General features: G+C 53.1%; 4 protein-coding genes across 4 annotated transcripts; 2 read left to right on the plus strand and 2 right to left on the minus strand.

Moving 5' to 3' along the window:
• Positions 1-1,661: 1,661 nt before the first annotated feature.
• MYCFIDRAFT_142999 (uncharacterized protein) lies at positions 1,662-2,454 on the minus strand (the record flags this gene model as incomplete). The annotated part of the gene is made up of 2 exons (XM_007932003.1): positions 1,662-2,325; positions 2,378-2,454. The coding sequence occupies 2 exons, from the start codon at positions 2,452-2,454 to the stop codon at positions 1,662-1,664; spliced, it is 741 nt and encodes a 246-aa protein (XP_007930194.1).
• Positions 2,455-2,639: 185 nt separating this feature from the next.
• Positions 2,640-3,840, plus strand: MYCFIDRAFT_178084 (uncharacterized protein; the record flags this gene model as incomplete). Its single annotated transcript, XM_007932004.1, has 12 exons — positions 2,640-2,709; positions 2,736-2,762; positions 2,799-2,874; positions 2,915-3,078; positions 3,107-3,213; positions 3,242-3,291; positions 3,320-3,352; positions 3,398-3,415; positions 3,445-3,488; positions 3,515-3,698; positions 3,728-3,786; positions 3,830-3,840. The coding sequence occupies 12 exons, from the start codon at positions 2,640-2,642 to the stop codon at positions 3,838-3,840; spliced, it is 843 nt and encodes a 280-aa protein (XP_007930195.1).
• Positions 3,841-3,881: 41 nt separating this feature from the next.
• On the minus strand, positions 3,882-6,659 carry MYCFIDRAFT_114712 (uncharacterized protein; the record flags this gene model as incomplete). Its single annotated transcript, XM_007932005.1, has 2 exons — positions 3,882-5,195; positions 5,235-6,659. Coding segments are annotated over 2 exons (2,739 nt in total), but the record flags the coding sequence as incomplete, so codon positions are not given.
• Positions 6,660-7,204: 545 nt separating this feature from the next.
• MYCFIDRAFT_50749 (uncharacterized protein) lies at positions 7,205-8,794 on the plus strand. The gene is made up of 3 exons (XM_007931520.1): positions 7,205-8,062; positions 8,114-8,161; positions 8,210-8,794. Exons 1-3 carry the CDS (start codon positions 7,226-7,228, stop codon positions 8,582-8,584), a joined length of 1,260 nt encoding a protein of 419 aa, XP_007929711.1. The 5' UTR covers positions 7,205-7,225; the 3' UTR covers positions 8,585-8,794.
• The last annotated feature ends 1,072 nt before the right edge of the window (positions 8,795-9,866 follow it).

The following is a 9,866-nucleotide window of genomic DNA, read 5'->3' on the forward strand; positions in this document are numbered from 1 at the left end:
CTGTGTCTTTAGGCCTCGATCATCGTGATTGCATTTAGCTTCTATCGTCGGCGAACCTCTTCCGCCGCCTCGAGCATTATTTCTAATGCCATCTCCGGTAGAACCCACGGAACGATCGCAGCTATACCGTTGTCGAGACGGATATCATGCACGTGGTATGGTGAATCGATTCGCTGCCATCCAGCAATGGCCCACGCGCTGATGTGCTTCCGCAGAAACTTCTTCTTTGATCGGCCTTCCTCCTGTTAGTTCTCAACTTAAGCTTGTCGTAAGCTCAACATGGCACGTCGTCTTCTTCTGGATTGACGATTGTGCTCCTGATGCCAGCAGCACGCTGCCTTTGCCTTTGCTCCGCGGATCTGCTCGTCAATTTGCACAAAACAGGATAGCTTGCTCTTACGTCTCCTCAACGGCAGTGCGGACAGAAAGCCCAGCCTCGAGACTCCCAAGCTTATATACCGCCGATCTCTTCTACCCACTGGCTTTGCAAACCGACGAGCAAAAAAATCAATGTAGCTGCTGCTAGAGGCATCAGGTGTGCGGTCGATCTCTCTTTTCACAAGCTCCGCAACGATTGCAGACTTGTTGAACTGTAGAAATAGTGACTGAATCACAGTCAGACTCGTCGTGGTCTTTCCAAATCCAGAAAGGTTGGCACACACTCCTCCACGGATCTCCAGCAGGGTCAAGAATATCAAATACACCGATCGGGTGGTGCGCAAAGTTCAAGCTGCGGTGTGATTGGATTGAATGAAGAGAGGTCAAGATTGAGTGCTACTGCTATGCATTGCTTACACGGATATCTCGTGCGAAGGGCTGGTAGTCTCCAGCGGAGTAGTGTCCGGATCAGAGGACCATGGCCTTCACCGGTCGAATTTCATCGTACTCCAGAAAGATCCTTGCATCTTGCGAACACGACCGAATTTTTGTCTGGTGGCCCAATCCTGTCCGGACACATGCCACCACTCCGTCGGTTGTAGAGGCCTTCAGATCAGCGCGGTCCTACAGTGTAGCAGGTGAATAATGTAGATCTCAGTGCTGCGATGTTTCGTTGTAAGTAACTCCTATGTTGAGCGAAATCTTCACGATTTGCAACGCCAACTCTACTGCTGATCTGGCTTGGACAGGACTGTTGGTCTCTGAAAGTGGGTGGCGATGACACCACTCCGTGATCCGAAGCAGCGGAATTTCGCTCCACGAGTATCCCTGCGAAGAAGCAAGCAACTTGAAGCAAGTAAGCGTGGAGTGTTCGAGCTTCTGCCGAGCTGAGTTGGACGAGGACTGTATCTCAGTGAAGGAATGATCAACTGCTAGATGAGCTCGGCCAGTTCCAATGGTCCATGGTCTTGATGCTGATTCGTGCCTTGGGCCTAGTACTTGGTCGAGTGAAGAAGCGCGAAGTGAGAAAGTTAGGCAAGGTCACCGGAGGAGTGGATGCACTCTAGCGACAGTAGCATTGGCACGGCGGGTGTAGCGCAACATATGATGTATGGAAGTTCCAGCGACATGAGACGAAGCAGGGAAAAATGTTGAATTGAATTTTGTTACAAGTCTACACTCAATTGTCAGCGCTATAAAATCACAAAAGAAATTTTTTTTTTCCTTCCGTATACCAAACTACACCACTCTTGCAACATACGTGAATCGAATTGTACATCTTCTCAGATCGCAGAATCAAGAAGCTCTTCCTCACTCCCTTGATCGTCACCTTGATCCCAATTTTTCCATTCTTCTTCGTCGTATTCTGCCTCGGCCTCTTCTGCTTCTTCTTGAGATGGATACAGATCCGGATCGACCTCGATTTCCGTCCAGATATTGAGCCCGATCTTTGTTCCATTAAATGCAGGCAAGCCCGCATGCAACACATCTTGTCTTGGTGCACCCCAAGGATCCAGGTTCCTCCAAAAGAGTGCGTGGCCCGGGAAATTGAGAGTGGTGAGGGACTCTGCAGTGCAGTTGATACTCTTACACCATCTTGAGTCCAGGGTTTCAGTATCGAGCTGGATGCTAGGGAATTGAGTGCCACAGTTTGTACAATCAGCTTCGAGGATGGCGAAGAAGGTGGAGAAGCGGTTCCGCACATTCGCATTTGGTCGCGGGAACCAGTCGAAGTGAGCTTTGTATTCTTGGCCGGGTCGGTACGCTGTGACTTGCATATCCATTTGATCTAGATCTATATATCCTTGAAATTCCGCGGCTCGTTCGAGAACATGCATTACGACTGGGTCGCTCGACGGAAGGAATGCTGTGGAGCTTGTCCGGCCTGGAGAATCGGTTTGGGTGCCATTGGCGAGGCTGACTTGTGATTTGTGGAGAAGGGGTCTCCTGCGCTAGATGTCAGTCGCATATGCTAGCTGAGTACTCAAACGGGACATACGCAAGCTTGATTAGGTACTGTCTTTCTTCGTAGGAAACCAAGTCTTCCAGGTGCGCTATGAGTGGATCATATGACATGAACCGCACTTTTGGCGAAAATCTTTCCAGCTTAATTGGCGGCTTTGCTTGTCCATCAGATCTCCAGAAAGGTCTTATATCGATCAACTGTTGTATGCGATCAACTGGATGATACAGTGGCACAAGCAAAGCAAATATAGTTGCAAATAGCACCATCTGGAGCTGCCCTTGCTTGTCCATCCTGAATGGCCAGCACCTCTGTTTGTTCGTTTGATGGGGAGGTGGAGACTTCTGCTCTGCTATGGCGAACATTAGGTCCAATTGTAGTCCTACGTCGATAGGTACGCACCTCTGGGAGTACGCACCTCGTGTTTGATTTTACCAAGCACCCTGAATTCCTGCAGGCTTGAAATCGCCCCTGACTAGGCACGAGGTCGCACGATCAGCGGTCGACGCGCTTCAACTCGGGGTTCTTGCACCGTAGTAGAACAAGAGGTTGCCGCGTGGATGGAGCACGCAGATCAGGTCCACAACCAGGTGTTCATTGCCCAAAGGAACGCGTGCTACTCAATGCGGACGATGCGTTTGAAACGGCGAATGCAAGTAGAGAGCTGCTATGGGAGATGGTTAGCTATGGGTCGTCAGCGGGAACTTCGGCGCTCGTGACGTACCGAAAGAGCGGCAGTGAGTTGATTCGCACGGTTGGAGAAAGTGGCCGTGGGTACCCGCAGAGGTAACGTTATACGCAATGAGATTCTTCTTCACACACTGTCTCCTGCAATCTCCTTTCGCCAGTTGTCAGCTCCTGGAGTGCTTACTGTGGAAAGGATGCTTCAAGGAATGACAGGACGTCAACGATTCAACTCTAGGGGACACTGCACAATCTAACGCCGCGCGGTTATCCTAGAATCTGGCATGGTCGCAGTCTGAAGTATCTTTTTCAGACTTTCTTGCCCGGGTAAATCCCCAGTCGCTGCGAGGATACGGGATTTGATGTGCGCAGGTTGGTGAAGGGTTATGCGTGGAGCCCTGGGCATGTGATTACTACAGTGTAGGTACGGAGTACGACCCTGAGCAATGGAGCGATTTGATTCGTTATGCGGGGCAAGGAGGTTCAAAGAAGGTTTGGTACGGGAATTTGCCGCCAGGATTATCTTGAAGTGCACATGGGTCTTGGCTGTTCTTATCGCACGGAAACAAGCAATCTTCGGCAAGACATGTCTCTTCGCTGCTTGCCAAGCCAAGGCCGAATCGGGGCTCAAATGGCCGATGAGGATGGATCGGCCTCGATGCGCCCACTGGCCGTGATGCTGAAAACATCGAGGGGTCGAAGATACTCAGATCCTGCCACTACCGAGACGTATCAGGAATCGCAAAGTTCAGTGTCTACGCGTTCCACACTACTCCTGATTCGTAAGAGCGGTACATGTGTGAGGCTGTGAGTGAACGAGCTTGGCGCGATCGAAGCCTAATGAGCTTCAGGTCACGCCGATCAGCTGACTTTGATACGCTTCGATGACTTCTCGACACTTCATGAGCACACCGGCAGCCAGAGTCCGGACTTTCGTCTCTTCCGTGCTCCCTTCGACGACCAGTTGTCCACCTCCAGTGCGCTCAAACACGATTTGGATCCATTGCTGTGTTTCCATGAGCTGCTTCGGGTTTTCTGAAGCTAAGCGCTGAAAGCCACCATCCTCGGTGTTGATCTCAAGAATAGTGAGTACCGAAAACAATACTGCCTCCAGTATGCTGATGTCGGAAGCAGCTTTGACTCTCAGCGCAAGCAAGAGATCCCAGAATGCCGTAGTAAGCTCAGGAAGCTGCAATGTAGTAGGACCAGAGGCGTGAAGCAGCAGAGCCAGAGTCTTGAGGAAGGTTACCTGCACGAAAGGACTCGATGCGAATACTGAGCCTTGACCATATACCGCCAAGTCCTGTTGATATCGGCTGACCAGTGGGAAAAAGAACGATGTCGCGAAGACCTTCCCCAGCTGATTGGAGCTGGGCCTCCGCTTCGTGCGATTCTCTGACGTGAGTCGAGATGAGAATGTGCGGACCTTAACTGCGTTCAGATCGGAAGTGGCCTTATCTGCAGCGCTTAGGGCGAGTGGCTTGAGGAGTTGATGCTCGACTGAACTGCTCGCTGCCTCTAGACGCTTCACTGGAGAGGACTTGGCATCATAGATTGCGTGCAGCCTTCCTGTGAGCCTTTGGCTCGGGAACGAGTCACTCACCGACGGTGCTGGATTGAGCCCCACGTCCTGGACTCTGAGACCAGCAATCTCGCGACCAGCTAGTCCAAGGGCAGAGAGCATGATGCATCGCTGCGATAAGCTGTAGTCGCCCGTGAAAGCCTGACGGCTCAGCCATGGCGCCATCTTCGGAACGTTGCTGAGGAGTACAGCGATGACAGCTTGCAGTCTGAGCTCGTCGAAGTCATCCGTGTCAAAGGGGTCCTGTAAGTCGCAGAACATCAAGGCTAGCTCTTCCTCGTGATCGCGCACCTCGGCTCCAAAATTGAATTTGCGTCGGATCAGGCCAGCAGCATGCTTGATGCCAGTCTGGAACCTGTCAGGCTTCTCCGTATCACGCAGCATGCGCATCAGGTCGCGGATGTAAACTGGTGGTCGAGGCTTGTCGCGATTGACTAGCGTGGCATCTTCGTCGCTGTCTCCTGGGTCGTCATCCGGTTTGGCGTACGGCTTCAGATCGTCGTCATCGTGGTCACTATCATCGTCAAGCTCCGCCACTTTCTCCCCGACCACTTCCGTCTGCGCTGGCGGGGGGACTGGTCCGAACGTCTGCTTCCCGTTGATGATGGGCAGTCGTTCTGAGGGAACGTGCCTTTTCTTGGAATGCTTTGGCTTCGTTCCGACGTTCTCCATTTCTGGAAATTGCTTGAAGTCGTCCAAAGATCCCACGGGAGGTTCGATATTCACGAGATCGAGATACCACCTTGCTTCCTCGGTCTGCATGTCTTCCGTGCCAAAGTCCATCTTTGAGCCTTCCTTCTCAACCAGACTGGAAGTAGCTGTACCCACGATCATCCCAAGCCAACGTGCTCTTGAGTTGCTGCTATGAAGTCGATCACTTACGCCTTGCATGTGTCCAGATGATCTGGCAATCATCAAGACTGCGGTGGGTGAACGGCGATGCAAAGCACCTGCCACCACGAGCAATGCCTGAGCGAGACCTTCCTGCTGAATAATTGGGGCATGATGAATGAAGAGATGGTTACCAAATGAGGTCAGCAGTGTCTCGAAAAGAATTTTGAGATCGTCGGAGGCTTTCGTGGCAATCGCTGCAATGCATGCAGCCCGAATGGAAGTCGAGATCGTGCTATTCAGCGCAGGGTCGCAAAGATATGAGGTGAAAGCTTGCTTCGCGACCTCACTCGTGTCGATAAGCCAGCCCATCAAGCCGGCAGACGCACGCACATTCTTGGATCCGAATTCTGTCTCCTCATCTCCGCTCCTTGACATTGTACACAGGCGTTGGAGGACAGCTTCCACGAGCTGACGTACTGAATGCGTCGGCAGTCGAGCGAGCATAGAGGAGAAGTTCTTGTTCTGAATGCCCACCATCAGGGCTTTGGCAATAGACTGGTTGTAGCCGAGACTGAAGCTCCTCGACAGAAGTGTTGCCGCGGGCACGCTCGAATGCGGTGCGTCCAGCAGATTGACCATAGACGTACCAAGCCAGGCAGCATAATCGGAACCTTTGCTGAGCCATGTGATGCGCACCGTTTCATCGTGGTGCTGAAGTACATCTTCCGCTCGAGCGATCGTGGCAACCACCTTGCCCGAGCCGAGCAGAGTGACGAGTTCCTTCCATGCTAGTTGTCTTGTGACTGTGTCCGGGACTGCTTCCTTCAAGGCCGACCAAATCGTGTTGAGCGGAAGCTTTTCCGGGAGCACGAATGTCACGGTTTGTAGCAGTGCGTGCAGCGCGTGGGGACCGGGCACTGCCTGCTTGGTCGATGAAAGGGTGTCCGAAAGCAGTCTCGCCTGGGCCAGCAGCGCGCTGATTCCGGCAACATTCTGGAGACAAGCGCCGAGCTTCCTGCGCGAAGCGTGGTCGAGGCTATCAAAGTAGGTCGGGATCACGTGCGTCACGAGCGCGTGAATGATTTGGGCCTGCCGAGGACCAGGGGCGGCGAGGCTGAAGTCGTCGTCCAGCTTCAGGTGAGAATCAACATGGCCGCTGAGTCTTCCGAGAATATCGACTACAGTCTGTACATCAGGCTGACATTGCAGCGCCTGTATCATTCCTGCAGGCGTGCTGCATTCTTGGGTGTCTGCCGTGGGCGTGGTCGTGGTCGTGGTCGTGGTCGCAGCGGCTTGCGTCGGTTCGATGACATTTTCTCGTCGGCGCCGGCCTTGGAGGCTTGCCACAGCGGTCAGCAAGGCTTGCTCAGCGACGTCTTCTTTGCGGGCCCCCACTACTGCGCTCAGCACATCAGTCATGTCGCCTGCAGGACCCCATGCAACATGTATGTAGCATGTGTGTATGTATCATGTGGTGTGGTGTTCACATGCAAGCGCGTCAATTTCGTGGACTGCTTATCGATAAGAGCTGTTCTGTGCCACGACAACTTCACTGCATACCGAATGTGTACACTGTACAGTCATACAGTCCATACCTGGTCTACAGAGTGCCACTGCCATTTCGTTTCAAGGCGCACCCGACTCCGCATCTCCGCTCCGCCGGCGACGTTACCCTCCCACTGCCGTGCTTTGCGCTTCTAGCCACTATGGCGGCCACCATGCAGGCAGAGGCGGTCGCGCCTGTCACGAACGGCACCTCCACCCCGCGAGCTCGGTATGCATGGATGGACAAGATCCTCAGTCGATCGAGCCCAAATACAGATCCAGGCTGGGAAGCAGGCCAGGCGGTCATTGACACTCTCGAGCAATGGCGCATTTTGGTCATTGGTGCCGGTGGACTGGGCTGCGAGATCTTGAAGAACTTGGCGCTGAGCGGATTCAGGAACATCGACGTGATAGACATGGACACTATTGATGTGTCCAACCTGAATCGCCAGTTTCTCTTCCGCCACAGCGATGTGGGCAAGCCAAAGGCGACAGTCGCGGCCGACTTCGTCATGAAGCGCGTGCCAGGCTGCACCATCAACGCCTACGTGGGCAAGATCCAAGACAAAGACGACGATTACTACATGCAATTCAACAGCGTCATTTGTGGCCTGGACTCCATCGAAGCCCGTCGCTGGATCAACGCAACCTTGGTCGGAATGGTGGATATGGACAACCCGGACTCGCTCAAACCATTGATCGATGGAGGCACTGAGGGCTTCAAGGGTCAGTCGCGTGTCATCTTTCCCTCCATGACCTCGTGTATTGAGTGCCAGCTGGACATGCACGCTCCACGAGCCGCTGTGCCGCTCTGCACACTGGCCACCATTCCTCGCCAGCCGCAGCACTGTATCGAGTGGGCCCACATCATCAAGTGGGAAGAGGACCGCAAGGACATTACGCTGGACACTGATGACCCAGAGCATATTACTTGGCTGTACCAGACGGCATTGAAGCGAGCTCACGACTTTGGCATCCAGGGCGTCACGTACAGCATGACTCAGGGCGTTGTCAAGAACATCATTCCTGCCATCGCCTCCACCAATGCTATTATCGCAGCGTCGTGCTGTAATGAGGTGAGCACTTCTAGAGCTCGCCTTGCAAAACGAATGCTGACAATTTTCTAGGCTTTCAAGATTGCCACCAATTCTGCTTCTTTCCTGGCCAACCCAGCTGTCATCCCACCGGGAATCGACCCAGAGACATATGACCCGGACGATGAGTTTACCCCTGCTCCGAACAACTATATGCTGTACACCGGCGACGACAGCATCTACACCTACACATTCGGCCACAAAAAGAAGTCCGATTGCCCAGTCTGCGGTAATTTGCCCAAGGATCTCTCTCTTAGCAAGGACACCACGCTTGGAGATCTGGTCGACAGTCTAGCGGAGCGACCAGAGGCCCAGCTCAAGAAGCCGAATCTGAGGACGGAAGCGAAGTCCCTCTACTACTCGTCACCAGACTCTTTGCGTGAGCAGACTGAGCCAAACCTCAAGAAGAAGCTGAGCGAGCTTGTCGAAGAGGGCGAAGAGGTCGCTGTCAGCGATCCTGCGCTAGCTGCTGTGGATCTACGCTACCGAGTGCGCTTTACGTAGAGTCTCCAACCACGAGGATGCTTCTCTGGCGCTAGTCAAGAAGAGGCGGAAATTTCCTTGTTCGCATAACGCAAGGCCCTCGACGGCATGAGATGTGAAAATGATGAGATGTGAACATGAATGCATTGCTAATTGAAGCTCTGTGGGACTTCTGTCCCATACTAGATTTCGAATAGATGGCCAAAGAAGCTTCATAAGCAGTGGAGAAGGATCTGAACTCCCTCTCGCCCAGCAAACTTGTGAGACCTCATCGCCTTCTTCATCCACCTGTCATACCCACATTCGTTGCACTACGTCAATTGCCGATTTTGCAAATGAAGGTCCTCGTCACAGGCTTCACGCGAGGGCAAGGCCAGCGATATTACCACAGGCAGTCTCAGCTCGGGGTAGTGCCATCCCACTACTCTCTTGTGAATTGTCTCTTAGCCATGGGTCATGAGGTTGACCAGCGAGAGGTTGAACCTGGAGAAGACCTCTCGACATACGACGAAGCCATAGTCTATCTCTCAAATCCGAACTCTATATGTTCAGTCCACACTTACGGAGCACTGTACGCTATAAGCCAACACCTGAAGTGCATCTTCGCGGTGGATGATTGGCCTATCAAACAGACATTCCAGGGCCTTGTCAAGGGCACGCTCGGCAAAGGTATCTTTCATCCCTTCTGGTTGCGGAACTGCCGCAAATCTTTGGACGAACTCCAGCCCTACCAGGCATGCTTCAAGACGGCTTTTGAAACCATAGCCGCGAGGAGGAACAGGCTCCTAATCCCAGCATTCTCAACTGATCATCTCAATGCCGACAACAGATTAGATCACGGAGTCCACATCATCAACAACAAAATCTCCTACCCCCGTGACCGCGTCTTCTCATTCAACCCAAACCCATACCACCGCAATCGAACCTGGGAAGATCTTTACAGCTCCGGCCTGGAGGATCCGACTTACCTCCCTCCACCCAACCCTCACCCGACCCTCATCACACGACCTCAAAAATCCTGCCAGTTTAACTTCGCCTCCCTAGCCCAGCAACACACCCAGAAATGGCTTAAATCTCAAGGCCTCGCCGGGAACCCAAACACAGCTGGGGGCCCCAACCTCACTCTCTCTTCTTGGCCAGTGCACCTCTACGGCAAAAATCCAAACCCCAACCGCCCCAAAACCATGTCCTCCTCCGGCCGTCTCAAAGAACCCGAAATGGTACAAATCATCACTCAAGATTGGGGCTGCCTCATGCCCGGATACGAACATGCAGGAAGTGGATGGTGGAGAGCGAGGCCTTT

This window comes from Pseudocercospora fijiensis, assembly GCF_000340215.1.
Source record: "Pseudocercospora fijiensis CIRAD86 unplaced genomic scaffold MYCFIscaffold_8, whole genome shotgun sequence".
In the NCBI taxonomy this organism is placed as follows: domain Eukaryota; kingdom Fungi; phylum Ascomycota; class Dothideomycetes; order Mycosphaerellales; family Mycosphaerellaceae; genus Pseudocercospora; species Pseudocercospora fijiensis.

Excerpts from the sequence above, each read along its gene's own strand:
- MYCFIDRAFT_50749 (XM_007931520.1), top strand. The coding sequence starts at position 7,226 with ATGGACAAGATCCTCAGTCGATCGAGCCCAAATACAGATCCAGGCTGG. Across the intron at positions 8,063-8,113 it reads CAGCGTCGTGCTGTAATGAG|GCTTTCAAGATTGCCACCAA; the intron begins GTGAGCACTTCT and ends ACAATTTTCTAG. Across the intron at positions 8,162-8,209 it reads CTTTCCTGGCCAACCCAGCT|TTTACCCCTGCTCCGAACAA; the intron begins GTCATCCCACCG and ends CCGGACGATGAG.